The sequence below is a fragment of the Nicotiana tomentosiformis genome, chromosome 4 (genome assembly GCF_000390325.3).
Source record: "Nicotiana tomentosiformis chromosome 4, ASM39032v3, whole genome shotgun sequence".
In the NCBI taxonomy this organism is placed as follows: Eukaryota; Viridiplantae; Streptophyta; class Magnoliopsida; order Solanales; family Solanaceae; genus Nicotiana; species Nicotiana tomentosiformis.
In genome coordinates this window covers 53,273,594-53,294,526 of record NC_090815.1, presented here as the reverse complement: position 1 = coordinate 53,294,526, position 20,933 = coordinate 53,273,594, and the positions used below count along the sequence as shown (strand labels likewise).

Here is a 20,933-nt window from a genome sequence, read left to right as displayed (position 1 = left end):
GGAATGTAAGATGTGGATAGTGCGCTTGGACTACCTTTCTATTTTTGGATTACACGCTATACTCAGCTCGACCTCAGTTCCTAACTCTCACTACACTGCTCTCCAAAAATGCAATCTGAACCAAGTGCCTTGATCCGAGATAATAGACATGGGCACATCATGAAGGCAAACAACCTCACGATTGTAAATTCGAGCCAGCTGCTCTAAAGAGTAGGTAATTATGACTCTATTGCAGTGTGCAGACTTGGTCAGTCTATCCACAATAACCCACACTACATCCAATCTCCTCAAGGTCCGTGGAAGTCCAACTACAAAATCCATAATGATATGCTCCCACTTTCACTCCAAAAAATCAAGCCTCTGAAGCAAACCAATAGGTCTTTGATGCTCTTACTTCACCTGCTGATAGTTCAAACACCGAGCAACATACACAAAAATATCCTTCTTCATCCTCCGCCACTAATACTGCTGCCTCAAATCCTGGTACATCTTTGCGGATCCCGGATGAATGGAATATGGCGAACTATGGGCCTCCTCAAGTATAAACTCTCGCAACCCATCCATATTTGGGACACAGATCTGTCCATGCATCTTCAATACCCCATCATCACCGATAGTAACCTCCTTAGCATCACTGTGTTGCACCGTGTCCTTTAAGACAAGTAAGTAGGGATCATCATGCTGATGCGACTTGATGCGCTCAAACAAAGAAGACTGTCAAACCACGCAAGCATGAACCCGGCTAGGCTCCAAAATATCCAACCTCACAATCGCATTGTCCAATGCCTGAACATCCAGTGCTAACATTTTCTCCACAACTGGAATATAAGCAAGACTCCCCATGCTATCATCCTTCCTAATCAAAGTATCGGCCACCGCATTGGCCTTCCCGGGGTGATAAAGAATGGTGATATCATAGTCCTTTAGTATCTCTCACCACCTTCGTTGGCTCAAGTTCAGATCTTTTTTCTTGAATAAGTGTTGTAGACTTCAGTGATTTGTGAACACCTTACAAGACATGTCGTAAAGATAATGCCTCCAAATCTCGAGCGCATGAACAATGGTTGCCAACTCCAAATCATGTACAGGGTAGTTTTTTTCATTTGGCTTCAACTGACGTGCAGCATGTGTAATAACTCTACCCTCCTACATCAACACACATCCAATTCCAATTCGTGAAGCATCACAATAGACTGTATAACAACCCGATCCCGAAGGAGAAACCAGAACTGGAGATATAGTCAAGGCAGTCTTGAGATTCTAAAAGCTCTCCTCGCACTCATCAGACCACCTCAACGGGGCACTCTTCTGTATCAATCTAGTCAATAGGGCTGCTATAGATTATAATTAATCCACAAAACAATGATAATATCTGGCGAAACCAAGGAAACTCCAGATCTCGGTAGTAGAAGATGATCTGGACTAACTCTGAACAACTTCAATCTTCTTTGGATCTACCTTAATCCCCTCATTAGACATCATGTGGCCCAAGAATACCACAGAATCAAGCCAAAACTCTCACATGGAGAATTTAGCATACAGCTTCTTCTCCCTCAACATCTGGAGCACGATCCTCAAATATTGCTCATTATCCTCCTAGCTGCTTGAATACACCAATATATTATCAATGAAAACTATGACGAAGAAATAAAGATAGGGTTGAAATACATTGTTCATCAAGTGCATAAAAGCTATTGGGGGCATTGGTCATCCCAAAAGACATCACTAAAAACTCATAATAACCATGGTGGGTCCTAAAAGCCATATTTGGAATATCTCAAGTCTGAATCTTCAACTGATGGTACCCCAACTCAAATCAATCTTCGAGAATACCCTAGCACACTGAAGCTGATCAAACAAGTCATCAATAAATGGTAGTGGGTACTTGTTCCTAACTATAACCTTGCTCAACGGCTTGTAGACAATACACATCCTCATAGAGCCTCCATTCTTCTTCAAAAATAGGACTGGAGCACCCCAAGGCGAGACACTCGATCTAATAAAACCGTTATCAAGCAACTCTGGAAACTAATCCTTTAACTCTTTCAACTCTGTTGGTGCCATGAAATATGATGTAATAGAGATTGGCTGAGTGCCCGTCACCATCACCATCACCGTCACCAAGTCAATACGAAAATAAATATCCCTGTCAGGTGGCATGCCAGGCAGGTCAACTGGAAACACATCTGGAAACTCTCTCACTACCGAAACTGACACGATGGTAGAACTATCAGCACTAACATCCCTCACAAAGGCTAAATATGCCAAGCACCCCTTCTCGACCATCCGTTGTGCTTTCACAAAGGACACCACCCTACTAGGAACATGATCAAGGGAGCCTCTCCACTCCAACCTTAGCAACCCCGGCATAGTCAACGTTATGGTCTTAGTGTGACAATCAAGAATAGCGTGATATGGAGACAAATAATCCATGCCTAGGATCACGTAAAAATCTACCATGCTGAGCAATAAGAGATCAACTCTCATCTCATAACCTACAATGGTCACCACACATGACCGTTATACACGGTCCACCATAATAGAATCACCCACCAATATAGATACATGAACATGCATAACATATCTAAATAACGAGCAAAGTATGGTGACATATATGAATAAGTGGAACGAGGGTCAAAAACACTGAAGCATCCTTGTGGCACACTGCAACAATACATGTGATCATGGCATCAGAAGCAACCGCATCTGGCCTGGCTGTACATGCATAGCAACGGGCCTGACCACCGCTTGACTAACCTCCCCCTCTAGGGCGACCTTGACCCGTACGACCTCCACCACAAGCTGGCTGAGCGGGTGGTGTAGCAACTGGTGCGAGAGTCATAGTCTGACCTCCCTGCTACATCGAACCTCTGAGAAGATGGGGGAAATACCTCTTCACATGCCCCAACTCCCCACACTCATAGCAACCTCGACCTAGGGATGACTGCGGGGCCTAAACTGGACCTTGTGAACTAGAATAAACACTGGAATAATCCAGTGTACGGGCGACGAGAGTCTGGCTTCCTCCGCCAGCCTGTGAGGTAGTTGGTGTAACCAGTATCGTACCCGCCTGAGCCAAGCTAGTGTACACACTTAAGATCTGAGCCAAAGTCTCGTGAAGACCGGGCATAGCAATAGGTACCGCCGATGTCTAAGCTTCTCCCACCAGCTAATTAATATTTGGTACCTGCTCCTCTACTGGAGCAACTGCTGGCTCCACAGGTGCTGGTCTAACTGTAGTGCGAGCCCCAACTCAGCCTCTACCTCGGCCCCAATGGCCCTAATAAGTAGTATTGGTACCTGATCACCCGAACGTGTCCTCACCATTAGAGAGAGAATAAAAGAACAGAGGTTCAGACTTTAGAATTAACAAATCGGCATGACAAGAATGCAAGAAAGTGAAGTTTCTTAGTAGTTCAATAGCCTCTCCAAGATAATTACACACATCTTTGTACCGATTCCTAATACTCTACAAAACTTGATCATGACTCGTCAGACCTAGGCAACCTAGTGCTCTGATACCAACTTGTCACGATTCAACTCACACCAAAGTAGTGATGGCGCCTAACTCTACTTTCTAGGCAATCCAACAGATTCACAATAACAATAAACTTAATAAAGAGAAATTAATAAATCCATCAGCGAAAATATCATGAAATAACTAGGAAAAGAAACGATAACATGACTACAACCAGCCCACAGATCTGGTGTCAATGAGTACATGAGCACTACTAAATATCAAAATACAAGGCCATATCCACAATACAACTGTTTGGAAATAGAACAATAACAACAGAAGTAAATGAAAGAAAACTCCAACGCCTGTGAACGACATAGCAACTACCTTGTAGTCTCTTCAACTCATACCGGTGCCAGCTCTAGCAACCATCGTACCCAGAACTACATGGATCTGCACATGAAGTGCAGAGTATAGTATGAGTTCAACCGAGCACATGTACTCAATAAGTAACAAACCTATCCTTGGGCTAAAAGTAGTGACGAGCTCAGAAGAAACAGTCAGTGACAGATATCAATAGTCAGTAACAACTCATGATATAATGGAACAATATAAGTGAACAACTCAATGACATCATGTTCAACTCGATAACGTTGCATGAATGGAAACATGCTTTCCAAGTATAACAGTTTAAGCCCAAAACATATAAAACACGTTATTTACCAGCTAGCATGAGGAAAGTATATCTCTATGCTATATGTCAAGTTTGTGTCATCACACTGAAACCATCAAGAGTAACCACACTCAGCACGCTCACAGTGCCTAACACAAGGTCCCTCAAAATTAGACACACAACTACACTCAGCATTGTACGGGTGCTTGACATAATTGCCCCTCAACAAAGCACGTATTTATCACTGTTCCTGCACTCACTGTAATATCAGACTACGGAGGGGTAGATCCTGGCCCATGCACAAATCAATAGTCAATATGACTTTTTGCGACGTGCAACCAAATACAAATAACAATCCATTGCAGCATGCAACCCGATCCAGATATCACTATGTTGCAGCATGAAACCCGATCCAAATATCACTCTTTTCGGTGTGCAACCCGATCAAAATATAACTCACAACATAGCTCAATGGCCCACATCAGTCATCAACCTCTCAAGTCTCAAAGGCTAACAATCTCATAGAACGCAGCCCAAATAGTATCACATATGGAAAACAATAACAACATGCGATGTAACAAACGAATAATGTACTGAGACCGATATATGACATGCAAATTAAGATTTATGACTGAGTATATAACTACAATTAAGGCAAACATCTCAAAACATCAGGAATAGCCCCATTATGTCTCAACTAAATAAGCATATAGCCTAGACATGATTTCTAAAATTAATCATAGGTCAAATAATAAAGTCCGACAATAGTCTGACAAGCCATGATAGGAAAACAAGTCCGACAATAAAGTCCGACAAGCCATGATAGGAAAACAAGTCCGACAATAGTCTAAAGTCCATTCAGATCATGAATACTCTGGTGCACGCACACACGCCGGTCACCTAACATGTGTGGCACCCTAACACATCTCGCATAACATAGTTCCCAAGGTTAATTACCCTTAGATCCAAATTTAGATATGTTACTTTCCTCAAAACGCGGGCCTTAATACTCCAAAAAGCCATTCCCATACGAATCGGCCTTCGAGAAACTCGAATCTAGTCAAAACAACTTAATATTAATAATAGAAGCAATAGGAAGCAATCCCAGAATATAAAGCTAAGGTCTTTATCCAATTATGTGTTTCATCCAATAACATAGTCTAAAATTCCCAAAGTTTACCTTAAATTCACATAACTAGTTGTAACAATCCATGGGTAACAAATATCTATCATCAAAATTGAATAATCTTCACTTACCTCTTCAATTGCGGTGAAATACTCCCAAAACTCGCCTCCAACCGAGCTCTACAAGTCCAAATAAAAAAAATTACCAAACCCTTCAAAATATAAATCCTGCCTAGTGATTCTACATATGTTGTCTCTTACCCGCTTTTGCAGTACCGTATTTGTAGTCACAAGCTTACATCTATGATTTCCCTCTATCTGTCGTCGATGCGCACCTGCGATCCCTCCTGCCCATCTGCCCATCTACATCTGCGGTCCTTCACTGCAGATGTGCTTCCGCTTCTGCGCCCAACTAACCGCATTTGTGGTTTTCCTTGACCTCCAGCCTTGTCCGCATTTGCGGCTCCTTGCCTGCACTTGCGGACTCGCAACTCCTACCAGTCCTTCGCAGGTGCGAAAACACCAGACTCCACAACACTTCAGTAATGCAACATAATCCAAAACAAGCCGAAACCAATCTGAAACATACTTGAGGCCTGCGGGACCCCGTCCAACTATTCCAACCAATCCCAAAACATAACACAAACCTACTGCAAGCCTCAAATCACATAAAACGACATCGAAGCCATGAATTTCACCATGATTCAAGCCTAATGAACTAAAGCACTTCAAATTTCTAAAACTCATTCCGGATCACATCAAACCAACCTGGAATAACCTTAAATTTTGCATACTAGTCTCAACTGACACAACAGTCCTATTCCAACTCTCGAGACCAAAATCCGAACCCGATATAAACAAAGTCAACTCATGGTCAAACCTATCTACCTTCCAAACCTTAAACTTTTCAACTTTCGTGAAAACTACCAAACCAACTTACGGACCTCCAAATCCAAATCGAGATATAGGACAATGTCCAAAATTACAATACGAAGCTATTGAAATCATTAAAACAAAATTTCGGAGTCGTCTTTACAAAATTCAAACTCCGGTAAACTCTTACAACTTAAGCTTCCAACCTTGGGACTAAGTGTCTCAATTCACTCCAAAACCTTCCCAAAACCAATCCAACCACCTCGGCAAGTCACATAACCACAAATGAACATAGAAGAGCTAATAAATAGTGTAATAGGGCTACAATACACAAAATGATCGACCGGGTTATTAAAGAGTTCCCTTATTCCCTGACACTTTAGAGTTCACAAGGGCCTCATGGACCCCGAGTAGTGCTTGTGCCAGGGAAGGATCTCTACAATGTATAGTCGACCCAAATCTATCTTAGAAACTACAAATTTCCTTCTCTCAAAATATTAAAAATATACAAAAAGAATTAACCTCATATATCCAGTCACTATGTAACAATAAATATCTGGCTTCTAAATGAAATTCAGAGGCTATTAAGAACAATTTAGCAGCTTGGAGCAGAACATGCTTTGTCATATCTACATTTTGAAGTAAGTTATAAAGTCAAAAATCATATCCACATAAGTTGTCTAATAGACCCTAATAGGAAACATGCTAGACTTAAAAAATTCTCTGAGTTTAAGTTCATGACAACAAACAGAAGGTGAAGACTCTATCCAGCATCAACTATATGGTTATAGTTGTAATGACCTGATCGGTTATTTTGTGTATTGTGCTATGTTATCCCTTATATTGCTTCACACTTGGGTGTTTATGTCTTTATGACTTGCATGTTTTATTAGTTTCATTCCGGTAAGCTTTCGCATTGATTTGGACCCTTGAATTCTAAACTTAGAAGTTTAAATTTGAAAATATTGACCAAACTTTGACTTTTGTAAAACGACTCCGGAACTATATTTTTATGACTCCAATAGCTTTGTATCGTGATTTCGGACATGAGCGTATGCCCGAAATTTATTTTGGAAGTCCGTAAGTTGATTTGCTGAAATTTTGCAATTTTAAGTTGAAATATTTGACCGTAGGTTAACTTTTAGCTATTGAGCTTGGAATTTAATTTTGGGACTTGGAATAGGTCTGTTATGGCATTTAGAACTTGTTTTAAAAATTTGGCGTTGTCCGGAGTTGATTTGATAGGAATCAGACGCTTAGTTGTAATTTTAGAAGTTCTTGAAAATCTCTTTAAAAATCATGCGTTGTAGAGTTCAATTAGTCTTTAGACGTTAATTATGTGTTTAGATTGCGCGAGCGAGTTAGTATGATGTTTTTAGACTTGTGTGGATATTTGTTTAGAAGCCCCGAGGGCTCAGGCGAGTTTCGAACGCTTAGCGGAGTGTTGTTGGAAATCAAAGTTTGCTAGTTTTTCTGTAGGCCTCTAATCTTGCATTTGCGAGATTTTGGTTCGCATTTGCAAAGGTAGGCCAAGTCTGCTGGGTTAGCATTAGCGAACCCAGTGTTCGCATTTGCGATATCTTCTGGGATGGGCTAGGATGGCAATTGTGATGATTTTATCGTAATTGCGAGGGCAACACTGATCGCAAATGCGATCCAATCTTCACATTTGCGAAGAGTTCCCCAAGCCTTCAGTGCTGCAATTGCGAGGGTTCGAAATTGCGTACCCATGTCGCAATTGCGACATCTACAACTGATCAAATAGGTGGGAGACAGGATTTTTGAGTTCATTCTCTCATTGTTTGAACCCTAGACTGGGTAGGAGGCGATTTGGAGAGGAGATTTTTACCTACAAACCTTTGGTAAGTAATTCTAATCTATTTCTAATCATATTCCATTAACATATCTTAGATTTTAACATCAAAATCATGTGAATCAAAGTATAAATTGGTGAAACTCTGCTATGTTTTTAAAATATAAGAAATTGAGTTTTGAAAGTCGATTTGGACTCAAATTTTAAAACTAATCATATATATGAACTCGTGGGGTCATGGGTTGACGGAATCTACAATTGGACCCGGGTTTTGACCAGGCAAGCCCCAGGTTGACTTTTGTTGTTTTTTTGGGAAAAGTGTAACAATATTAACTTTTTCTATTGCAATTAATTCTCTAGCTTTATTTGATGATATTGAGGCAATTTTGGTTATATTTGAGCCGTGTGGAGGCAGATTTTAAGGGAAAAGCTTTTTCCTAGTGTTGAATTAGCCTAATTGAGTTAAGTGTCTTTCCTAACTTCGTGTGGGGGAACTACCCCTTAGAATTGGTACAGTTTTATTCAATTGTGCTAAGTGAAATCTGTGTACACAAGGTGACGAGTGGGTACACGGGTTGTACGTAGTATTTGACCGGTGTAGGCTACTTAGACTATTTCATGCTTTAACTAAAATGCCCTATTATGTTCTAAATCCTCAGAGTCAAATTATCCTTAATTGTGTTAGAATATCTTTAAATGCCTTAGTTGACGTGTTTAGCATTGTTCTACATCGTACTTGCTAAATTGATCTCATGCTTTAGTTGAACTTGTTGCCTCCTTTATTGCTACATGATATTTCTTCATTGTTAATTATCATTGTTGAAGTAATTGTTCATGTTATCCCTAAACTTATTGATTTCCATTATTTGAGACTCATTGTTGAATATTATCTCTTTTGCTGTGAAGTTAGTCTTATCTAATATAGTAGTTATACATTATTTCTCTCATTGTTGAGTTATTTAGTGTTAAAGTTGTGGAAGTCGTTAATACGTTGAGGCGATGTTGGTCATTGTTGAAATATCTACCTTGATGAGCATTTTTCATCCATTTTGTTGTCAATTTTTCTCGTACACATTGTGTTGGAGCCATGGGCTATTATTGTGGAAACATTGATGTTATTGTTGTTGGCAAGTTGCTGTTGTGATATGATATTGATGTGCATACGGCGGTATAAGGCTTGGATTGATGTGCATGCAGGCAGTATAAGGTGGGACTTATGTGCGTGATTGCTTGTAGGGGAACTACGTGAAGCCACGTGGTGTCATAAGGTGGGCTAAAGTGGGTGTAGCTATTTCGGAAAAACTGTTTTCAAAACCTATTTTCAAATGTAAGGCTCACGTGGAGGTATAAGGAAAGATTATGATTGAAATTGAGAAATGTGAATACGAGGTGGTACCTCGGTTGTGATTCTTGATTTTACGAGGCGGTACCTCGATTTGATTTCATTATACATGAGGCGGTACCTCGATGTGATTCTTGTTATTTATTTCACGTTGCAAAGTGTTTTGGTGGGAAATATATTTGTTGTTTCATTCCTTATTGTTCTTTCAGTTGTTGTCCGTACTTGATGATTGTAGTCCTTTAGTTGCTTCTTTTATGCTATTTCTACTGTTGATTTTCCGGTATTAGGTCATGCTATCATATTGTTCCATTTTATATCCATATTTCATTTTATATTGTCTATTTCATATCCTAGTAGGTGTCTTGACATGGCCTCGCCACTACTCTACTAAGGTTAGGCTTAATACTTACTGGATACCATTGTGGTATACTTATACTATGCTTCTGCACATATTTTTTGAGCAGATCCAGGTACGTCCACTCGTGCGGGTCGATAGAGATTTTCCGCATGCCTTGGAGTCTCCTTCCCTTATTCTCAGTTACTGTTGTATTTTGTCGCAAACAGTGATGTATCAGATGTTTTAGTTATTCCATAGTGCTTATGACATTTACCACAATTCTTGAGAATTGTATGGTTGAGACATTTCTTTTTAGTAGTTATATGAGTTTATCAAACTGGGTTGATTATTTTATTATTTACATTATTTACATTAGTTTAATTGCCATCGAATATCAGGCTTACCTAGTCGTAGAGACTAGGTGCCATCACGACTTTCTAAGGAGGGATAATAGGGTCGTGACAATAGAAAAGAAGAGTATGTCTACATTGATTCTTGATGGAGGTATATAAGAAAGTTCCCATTTCTTAAATTCCTACGTATTTCGCATTACCTCTTCAATACAACTAAGTATTACAAAGAACTAATTGAACTACAAAGTCTCTTATATTTTGTAAAAGAAAGCCTCAAACTGCCACTTACAAGGAGGGTTATGTTCATGCTCGACACTTAGCAGTTACAAACAAGTAAATTAAGAAAATAATGTATGTATATAGTAGCTTCTTTCTTAATCATGCTCATTATCTAAATCTCATGTTTATTATTAAAGGGCAAAGTCATAGGCATAATTTTTATTTCCTCTCTAATATTACATCAAGCTGATTTAGATCAATTTTGTAAATCAAATGAACAATTCCACAATATTTCTTGGAAGAGCTATGCTAGATTACAATTGATCCTTTCCAATACTAATGAAGTATCCCTGATATTCATAAGGAAATTCAGAATATTATGACATATGGTTTTAAGATCACAGATACCAGTCGACTAAAGTTTATGTTTCACATGCATAGATAGAAAAGCTATCCATTCTTTTCACATGTCCTAAAATATTTTATAGAGATGGTCATAACACCCGAAGCAAGTTTTAAGCTAGTCTGTCATGATGAAGGTAAACTTGAAAGCCAATAGACTTTAAATAGAATACCAGGAATTGCAAATTATTCTTGTAGAAGTACTAATAAACGAGTTACTTCATCAGGCATTTCACACAGAGTCAAAGATGATCATATTTCTAGCTATGCTTCTCAGGCCTTGAGAGAGAAAATCCTACATGGTAAATTAGGTATTGACATTCCACAGGTTCAACGGCAATGATTCTTGATTTTACTACACACAACTTCTTGCAAAGCACATGAATCAACATGTCACTCATAGGTAGATGGACATAATAATCACATAATTACTGAACATGCAGCTCTTTACTAAACCTAGAATTTATATAACTAAACTAGAAAATCAAATAACAAGATTCCAAAACACAGTACGATAAATGGAAGCATTCACATATTTTGAACAAAAACTTTAGTAGATAACCAAAGAGAAAGTTCTCACCTTGTGTTGAGAACAAACTAGGGCAATGATTTTGGATTATCAAGGGCTCTTCTCCTCAAACTCGAACTCAAATGGAATCAGAAAGAAATAGAGGAAGCAGGAGTAAGTGTGAAGTTAAAGCAGAAAATCTAATTTTGTATAAACTTAATGGCTATTCAATTTGTCTCAACTAGTGGTTGGTAGAGTATTAACTCTGGATATTTATAGGCGGGGATTGAGGGTATTTGAAATTTGAAACTTAGAATATTCAGACTTCTTATAAGGAATCGGCGAACTAAAGCAATGACAAAAGGCAAAAGAGGGGAACAGATTTAACTTCGCTGATTGTTGACGAGAGAGGAGAGATATTGGGGTTCAAAACCTCTAGTTTTGCCCATGGTTTTGAAGGATGAACTATTGGGTAGAAGCTATGACCGCTAGGTTTCGCTGAGGTCACAGAATCTTGAGATCTTCATCATTGAAGACGGATCTCTTAAGTTTTTGTCTCCATCCAGGACTACATGTAAGGTAGCAGAGATTACTTGTTTAGGATATGGTTGTGGTGATGAGGTTTGGAGTGATGGAAGTCTAGGTAGCACCTTGTGGTGCTATGGTTTTGAGGGTAGAATAGGTGAGAGGGAATGAGTGGAAGGGAAAAAGGATTTTAAAAAATCGCGGATTGGAGTATTGTCTTGAATGGGTGAAAGGATAGGAAAATTTCAGTCGGTGCAGCATCATTTGGTGCTAGGGTTTCAGGGATTTTCAGAGGTGAGAGAGACGAGAGAGATGTGATAAACAGTAATTGGGGATGGCTATTTTTGGGAGTATGATTAGGGCTTAAGTGTTTGGATATATTTAAAGGGGCTAGGTTAACACTACTAGAAATTCGGTAAAAATCGACCAAAAATACCGACCAATGTTGGTCGGTAATAGCCAAAAATCGACCAAAACGCGACCATTTACGTGTGGACGGTATTTTTGTGGTCGGAAAGGAATACTGACCAAAGTTGGTCGAAAATTACCGACCAACTTTGGTCGGTCAATTAAATTCAAAAAAAAAATATTGCAAAAATTGGTCGGTTTTTTCCGACCAAAGTTGGTCGGTATTTTAATTATGTAATAAAAAAATTCATCATCTGGGAATCGAACCGGGGTCTGTACTGTGGCAGGATACTATTCTACCACTAGACCATTGGTACATTTTGTTTTAAGATTGTCTTTTATTTGATTTATACTCTTTAATTGTATTTTCGCACGAAAATAACCGACCAAAGTTGGTCGGTTTTATTAAAAAATAAAATTACCGACCAAAGTTGGTCGGTTTTTTTAAATGACCCGCCGAATTAACCGATCAATTTTGGTCGGTTTTTTTAATATTAATTTTTATTTATTTTAATTAAAAAACCGACCAAAGTTCGTCGGTTTCTTGAAACATAAATTTTGCGGGACTTAAAAATAGTTTCCCGCATTTTTGCGCCAAAGAAAACCGACCAAAGTTGGTCGGTTTCGTAAAAAAAAAAAAATATTTTGAAAAACCGACCAACTTTGGTCTGTTTTTTGGTCAGTTTTTTTTACCGACCAAAGTTGGTCGGTCGATCTTGGTTGGTTTTTGTCGAATTTTTAGTAGTGTAATGTGAGTCGTCATATCATTTTGATCAATGGCTTAGAATGGGTTATGTTTTAAATATATTTTATAAAAATGAGGGTCGTTAGATTACAATGATTTGACGGTCGTGGCTAAAGATGAAATTAAAAGATAAAATAGGTCAATTGAAGTAAAATCGTAACCATTGAATTAGATCATGGACGGTCGAGATTAGTTGTGCTTGTTGTGTGTAAGTGTTGAGATGCTGACACGACGCTTAGTGATTGGTAGAAATGGAATGGCATAGATTGCCAAATGAGAGGGATGCTGGACTGATTGGTTTATTAGACCAATCAGGGGCTATATTTGGCTGATTTTCTTGTGCTTTTGGTGTAGAAATGAGATTAACCATACAACCACTTTAATTGAACTTTTTAGCAATTGCAAGCGTGGCCTATTGTATTTCTAACTACCTTGTATTGCAATTAATTTAAATAAACTTCCATAATCTAATATCTCATAATAAAATATATTATTAATGGACTAATGTATATGTATATATTTGTAAGTCATTTTTTTATTTTGAGAAAGTTAAAAATTTACAGATATATTAGAAATTACACAAATGGCTGATTGCTTAATTTATTTCAAAATAATGGTGTCATGACCCCAAATCACAAGTGTTGTGATGGCGCCTATCATGATACTAGGCAAGCCGACAACTCACAAATACCAGCTTCTTTAAATCAAAATATACTGAAATAAGTTTAAGCAAATAAAAAGTCACATAAAAACTGGATAAAACACCTCAACTCAATAAAATATTTCCCAAAGGATCCGGATGTCACGGAGTACATGAGCATCTATACAATAACACGGTCTGACAAATAAAATACTGTCTAGGAAGATAGAATAGTATAAACAGAACTAACAGATAAAGGAGGAGAGTGAAGGTCTGCGGACGCCAAGGCAGCTACCTCGATAATCTCCGACTGAAAAAACTCAAGAAATCAGCAACCACCGTGCCTGAAAATTCCTGGACCTGCACACGAAGTGCAGAGTGTAGCGTGAGTACAACCAACTCAATAAGTAACAAGTCTAACATTTGGGGTGAAAAAAGTGACATGCTCGAACAACACAATCCAAATACAGACTTTAACAATACGGAAATTGACAGGAATATGACAATAATATCTCAAAGAAACTCATAATCGGCAGATACAGTACAGGAATAAATATATGTTTTCAGGTTTAACAGTTAGGCCCAACACAAATAAAATATGCCAAGTCTAAATAATATGAAGAATATGACACCTCTATATCTACATGTTAGTATGCATATCGTATGTGATGCAACATAATGAAAGCCTCGCATACTCATACTCTTAGAGTACTCAACCTGACTGTCTTAATTCTCACTTGCCAAACTCAATCACTCAGCATTGTACTGTACTTGCTACGGTGTGAAGCCCGATCCCATCATGAATCAATAGCAATTATGCTCACTGTGGGTGTGCAGACTCCGGAGGGGCAGATCCAGCCCAAGCGCTAATAAATCATGCTCTGACGCGCAGCCAGATCTATTCGTGAATCAATAATACCTGTTGCGGCGTGCATCCCGATCCCATCATGAGTCAATATTACCCGCTGTGGCATGGAGCCCGATCCCATCAATATCACTCACAAAGAGGCCCTCTGCCTCACTCAGTCATCAATCTCTCTAGTCTCTCAAGCTCACACACTCATGCAAAGCAACCCAAATCAATGATACATGATGCCACAATGTATGATAACAGAGACTGAGATATGATATGCAATGATGAATGCGACTAAGTACATAAGTGCAATTAAGCAAATAACTCAACAGCAAGGAACAACCACTGTGGGTCACTATAGCACCTGCACATAGCCTAAACATAATTTCTAACATAAATAACAGCTCAAATGCTCTAACTCATAGAGTGGAGTAATAATATTCAGATAAGATAACTACACAGTTCCACGGAATCGACTGAATCACAATTACTACGGTGCACGCCCAGACACCCGTCACCTAGCATGCGCATCACCTCAACACCAATCACATAGCACGTAATTTCAGGGATTAATACCCTCAGAGCCATGTTTTGAGGTGTTACGTACCTCAAACCGTATAAATCTCTACTCCAACAAGCTCTTGCCTCACGAATCGGCCTCCGAACGCCTCGAATCTAGCCATAAACAATTCGATACAATCAACTCAAGCTATAGGAATCAATTCCATATGAAAATACTATGTTCTTAATCAAAAGTCAAAAAGTCAACTCAAAAGTCAACCCCGGGCCCATGTCTCGGAACCCAACAAAAGTCACAAAATCCGAATACCCATTCAACCACGAGTCCAACCATACCAAATTTATCAAATTCCGACACCAAATCGCCACTCAAATCCCCAATTTTAACACTCCAATCCCTAGGCCAAAACTCCCAAAATTCCACCTCAAAAATACACAAATTACATGGGAAATAAAATGGGAAATCAATATTATTGCATAAAAATGATCAAGAGTGACTTACCTCAAGAAACCTCTCAAAATCTCTCTCAAAATCGCCTCAAATCCGAGTTTGCACACACACATAATAAAAACTCTAATGTATATGTATATATTTATAAGTCATTTTTTCTATTTTGAGAGAGTTAACAATTTATAGATATATTAGATATACACAAATGGCTGATTGATTAATTTATTTAAAAATAGTGATGATATAATTCTAATTCTTAGGATTAAATTACTACTATAACTATTGTTACATGATTAATGTTAGTAACTATTATTATTATTGGTACTAACAATATATATGTGTGTGCTTGTGTCTGTGTATATATATATGTTAGAAAAATATGTAATAAGTATTTTGTATAAATCTTTTTTAATTAATTTAAAATATACTTTACTATGTATTATTGATTAGGAAGCATTGTAATTTAATTGAAAAAGGGAGGGCCAAAATTTATTGTCAACAGCTGCCCCTCTCTGACCGGAGACGATGAAAGAGACTGTGGGCAAAGAAATTAGCATAATGGCCAATTGTTTCCCGACTTTAGGCATACATGGATAAGAAGGCATATGGAGTTATGAAATAGGGAGCCATGAATTTATGGCCGAATCGCCTACATACCTCGAGCTTAACGAGCATCAGGACATATGTAGCTCTTGAAGACAAATTGTCGTTTTACCCTAGTGTGGAAGTTATGATGACACTAGGTATAACATTGTTTTCCACGAATAAATTGGGTACGACCGTGCTAAGGTCTGAGCTACCTACATCTCTTGAGTGTCACAAGTATCAGGCCGGGTGTAGTTCAAGAGTAAAGCCTATGGGAAATGCTATGTGTATGGGAAGCGAAATGGGAGCAGCCTAAAGCATAAAATGGGGTTTTTGGAGAGCAATACAAGCATCGTGCTACTAGGAGAAGCAGCCCGAATGATGCACCCTAGATGGTGAAAGTCCAATAGACAAAAGCATTACTAGTTTATGCTCTGACTCGAGTATCATGGGGCACGTGGAATCCAGTGTGAATGAGCAAGGACTACCTTACAAGGGTAAATACTTCTGGGTGACCGATAGCGAAGTAGTACCGTGAGGGAAGGGTGAAAAAACCCCCATCGGGGAGTGAAATAGAACATGAAACTGTAAACTCCCAAGCAGTGGGAGGAGCTGGGGATCTGACAGCGTGCCTGTTAAGGAATGAGCCGGCGACTCATAGTCACTGTCTTGGTTAAGGGAACCCACCAGAGCGGTAGCAAAACCGAGTCTTCAGAGGGGAATTGCCGCTGCTTATGGACCCAAACCTGGGTTATCTATCCATGACCAGGATGAAGCATCAATGAAACTAAGTGGAGGTCTGAACTGACTGATGTTGAAGAAGCAACATATGAGTTATGGTTAGGCGTGAACTTTCACTCGACCCAAATCTAGTTGGTTCTACCCAAAATGCGTTGAGGCACAGCAGTTGACTGGACATCTAGTGGTAACGCATGGTAAAGTAGTTGACTATCTCAATTCTCACTTATCACACTCAATCACTCAGCACTATACTGTACTTGTTGCGGCATGCAATCCGATCCCATCATGAATCAATAGCAATTGCGCTTACTGTGGGTGTGCAAACTCCGGAGGGGCGGATCCAGGCCAAGCGATAATAAATCCTGTTGTGACGCACAACCCGATCCCATCGTGAATCAATAATACATGTTGCGGCGTGCAACCCGATCCCATCATGGGTCAATAGTACCTTCTGCGACGTGCAGCGCGATCCCATCAATATCACTCACAAACAGGCCCTCGGCTCAGCCATCAATCTCTCCAGTCTCTCGGGCTCACAACACTCATGCCAAACAGCCCAAATCAATGATACATGATGCGGCTGTCACGACCCAACTGGAGGGTCATGACTAGCACCCGGACCATACTTGCCGAGCACCAACGTACATTTTATCTAACCTTCCTTATTATCTTTAAGGGTCAACAAGATCAATATAAATAGTAGACATGGATCATGAACATCCAACAATGAAAGATAATGTCATGAACATACATAACATGGGACGACAAGACTGTCAAGAAACTATATATAAGGTACGAGCTATCATGATGCCATGAAAGACTATACAACAAAAATCAGCTGAAAAGGCATTCTAAACCATACATAAGTCGACACCTGATCTATGAGCCTCTAAAAGAACATAAGTGCTACAACATTGCCGGAACAGGGCCCCGACATACCCATAAGGTCTATAACAAAAATGCATACCAAGACCACGGCAAGTCCGGAGAAGGGATCTCGCCAATAACCGCTGAACTGGACAGCCTATTGTGGTGGGGGAGCTACGTCTACCTGTCTATCAGGACCTGCAGCACGACATGCAGCGTCCACAAATAAAAAGGACGTCAGTACGAATAAAGTACTGAGTATGTGAGGCAAGAAAGCATAAGTAAGAACAATAATGTAAACATGGATAGAGAATATACAACCTGTGACATCTGGGTACCTCTGAGGGCTACTGACATGAAATACATGATACATATATATATATACATAAACTTTTAAAACATACGCCTTTGTGGGCATCACCATCATCATATCGTACCCGGCCATAATAGGCTCGGTAAAACGTACCCGGCCATCATAGGGCTCGGTAGAATCGTACCCGGCCACGTGGAGCTCGGTAAAACCCAACTGATCAGTGGTTGCACAATAGGTGCCATACCCGGCCAACTATAGCGTGGCTCGGTAGAGTAAAATAGATACATATATATGATGCATGCTGGACTCATTGGAATCACATTTTGAACCTTTCGAAGTGACGTAAGGTCGGTATCCTTCGTACACGTTATTAGGATTAACTCTTCATCAAGAAACTTATAAGAATCAGGAACTACCAACAACATTGATAATATAAGAATAAGAGAAGTAACATCAATACCAATCGTTTCATAAGAAGGGCAGCAATGTAAGTACTGCTAGCTTCTAAGAGTAGAGTATCTTTGGGAGCTCGTTCATTATATTATGTACAATCGGAGTCGTGCAAAAGAATGAAGGGGATAGCCTCACATACCTTGTATATACTTCCCAACCTCAAGCTATGCAAATATCACGACTCCTTAGTCTACAATAAGACAAATGACACTATCATTATCGTTTAAGCGTCGTAACTATTATGTATCGACCACAACCTATTTTACGATGAAACGGACAACACCTCCCCTATTTATATGACTTCCCACAAGTCAATACAATCACCAAACAGCCCAAACAACATCATTAATAATCATATTGAGCCTCCAAAACAGTCCACCAACCAACAACATTACTACCAAGCTTTTCGATATATATTTCACAAGTTCTAGCTTCAACGACTTAGCTGCAACTTGGATAATCTTAAATATATATAGAGTAAGAGGTTCCTTACCTTTAAACAGAAAGAACAACTCCAATTTGACCTTAATTTTCCACGAAATATCCCTTCAATTCTACCACAAGAACAAGGAAGCGAAACTAGCAATTAATTCGGGTTTTTCGGCACTAGAATTACTTTAGAAGACTTGAAATCACCTAGGGTTGATATTAAAAACTTTAAGGTGTATTTACAGGACATAAAACACTTAAAACAACCTCCCACACGAGCTGGAACAACACAAAAATCAGCAACAACAAGAAGAACAAGAAACTTACTAGCGCCACGGGATTTCCGATATTTGATTTGTGTTGTTTGCCCTTTGTTTGGGTCTTGGATCATGAGAGAACCTTGAGAGACTGTTTTTAGGGTTATAAGGTCTGAATATACTGAAAAATAATGACTTAAAACGGGGTTGAGGTATCTTATATATGTCCATATGTCTTAAACCGCCTTTGTGGGCCCCATAGAGAGCAGCTTGGCGCACTCTCGCGAAAACGCGAATATCTCTCTATTCTGAGATCATATCAATGAACGGTTTAATGCGTTGGAAACTAGACTCATAGATCTTCAATTTGATAGGTAGATCACCCCATAATTCCAAGCACATTGGGAGAAAAATACAGTAACATTTGACCTAAAGTTTAAGTAAAATTATAAACCTAAGTTGCGACAACTTTTATCGACTTTTATTTCATAACTCGCTTGACTTCAAGACTTATGATGCGGATATTATATGATTCAAATACATTAAAACAAGACCTCTTGGGACAGTTAATCACCTCTAGTGTTATCCGAAAATACGGGTTACAACATCCTTGATTCGTTTAACTTCTAATATTTGTTAACCACTCTTATACACCCTTGTATCGTTTAAGACCAATAGGATTAACTTCTTATCATCTCAAAGATAATCTCTTCTTGGATTTACATCGACTAACTTACGACGTGATCTATGGTATGCGAATTTGGGTTGTAACACCCTCTCCCCCTTAGGAACATTCGTCCTCGAATGTAAGGGTTTATGGGGTGTCTAACTCATCGTGGTTTCCGACGGAGATTTCCGGCTGAGTTTCCCCCATAAAATGGACACTAGCCAAACTTGCAAGCAGTTAAATCCAACCTATGGCCTTACAAGACTATACAAAGCATTATGGATATGTACATTATCTGCATATCACCATTTTGTATTAAAAAAAGAGTATTCACAAGCTATTGCTTACCTCATAGAGCCGTTTCACCTTATAATGCGTCCTTCTTTCCCCCGGCATCCTCGTTATCTTCACTCTGGAATAGGTAAGGGTATTTAGACTTCATCTCCTCTTCTGCTTCCCATGTCATTTCTTCTATATTCTTGTTCCTCCATAATACTTTCACGGAAGCTACATCCTTTGTTCTCAGCTTGCGGACTTGTCGATCTAATATAGCCACTGGCACTTCATCATATGATAGATCCTTTGTAACTTGTACATCTTTGATAGGGACGACCCGAGAAGGGTCTCCAATACATTTCCTCAACATAGATACATGGAATACCGGGTGGACAAATTCCAATTCAGATGGCAATTCTAACTCGTAAGCAACCTGTCCAATTCGTCGAAGAATTTTGTACGGCCCAATATACCACGGACTCAACTTACCCTTCTTCCCAAAACGCATAACACCCTTCATCGGCGAGATCTTCAGGAAAACCCAATCACCAACCTCAAATTCCAGATCACGACGTCGGACATCGGAATAAGACTTTTGCCTGCTTTGTGCCGTCCTCAGTCGCTCTTGTATCACTTTCACCTTCTCAATGGCTTGGTGAATCAAATCTGGCCCATATAATTCTGTCTCACCGACTTCGAACCATCCAACTGGTGATCTACATCTCCTCCCGTACAGTGCCTCATACGGGGCCATTTTAATACTGGAATGGTAGCTATTATTGTAGGCAAATTCTATAAGTGCCAGATGGTCATCCCAATTCCCCTTGAAATCTAGAACACATGCTCGTAGCATATCTTCAAGCGTCTGGATGGTACGTTCAGCCTGTCCGTCAGTCTGCGGATGGAATGCAGTGCTGAGATTTACTTGTGTGCCTAAACCCTTCTGAAAAGACCTCCAAAAGTTAGCCGTAAATTGAGCTCCTCGGTCTGATATAATAGATACCGGCACACCATGAAGCCTAACAATCTCCTTGATATACAACTTCGCATAATCTTCAGCCGTGTAAGTTGTCTTAACTGGCAGAAAATGGGCAGATTTTGT

At 39.4% G+C, this 20,933-nt stretch overlaps 1 protein-coding gene and 1 long non-coding RNA gene across 2 annotated transcripts; both read right to left on the bottom strand.

Moving 5' to 3' along the window:
• Window positions 1-2,028: 2,028 nt before the first annotated feature.
• LOC138909695 (uncharacterized) lies at window positions 2,029-2,842 on the bottom strand. The gene is made up of 2 exons (XM_070200905.1): window positions 2,758-2,842; window positions 2,029-2,495 (listed from the first exon to the last, which is right to left on the bottom strand). Exons 1-2 carry the CDS (start codon window positions 2,840-2,842, stop codon window positions 2,029-2,031), a joined length of 552 nt encoding a protein of 183 aa, XP_070057006.1.
• Window positions 2,843-3,632: 790 nt separating this feature from the next.
• On the bottom strand, window positions 3,633-11,964 carry LOC104085059 (uncharacterized). Its single transcript, XR_683757.3, has 2 exons — window positions 11,175-11,964; window positions 3,633-3,910 (listed from the first exon to the last, which is right to left on the bottom strand). It is a non-coding gene; the product is annotated as an uncharacterized lncRNA (long non-coding RNA).
• Window positions 11,965-20,933: the final 8,969 nt, after the last annotated feature.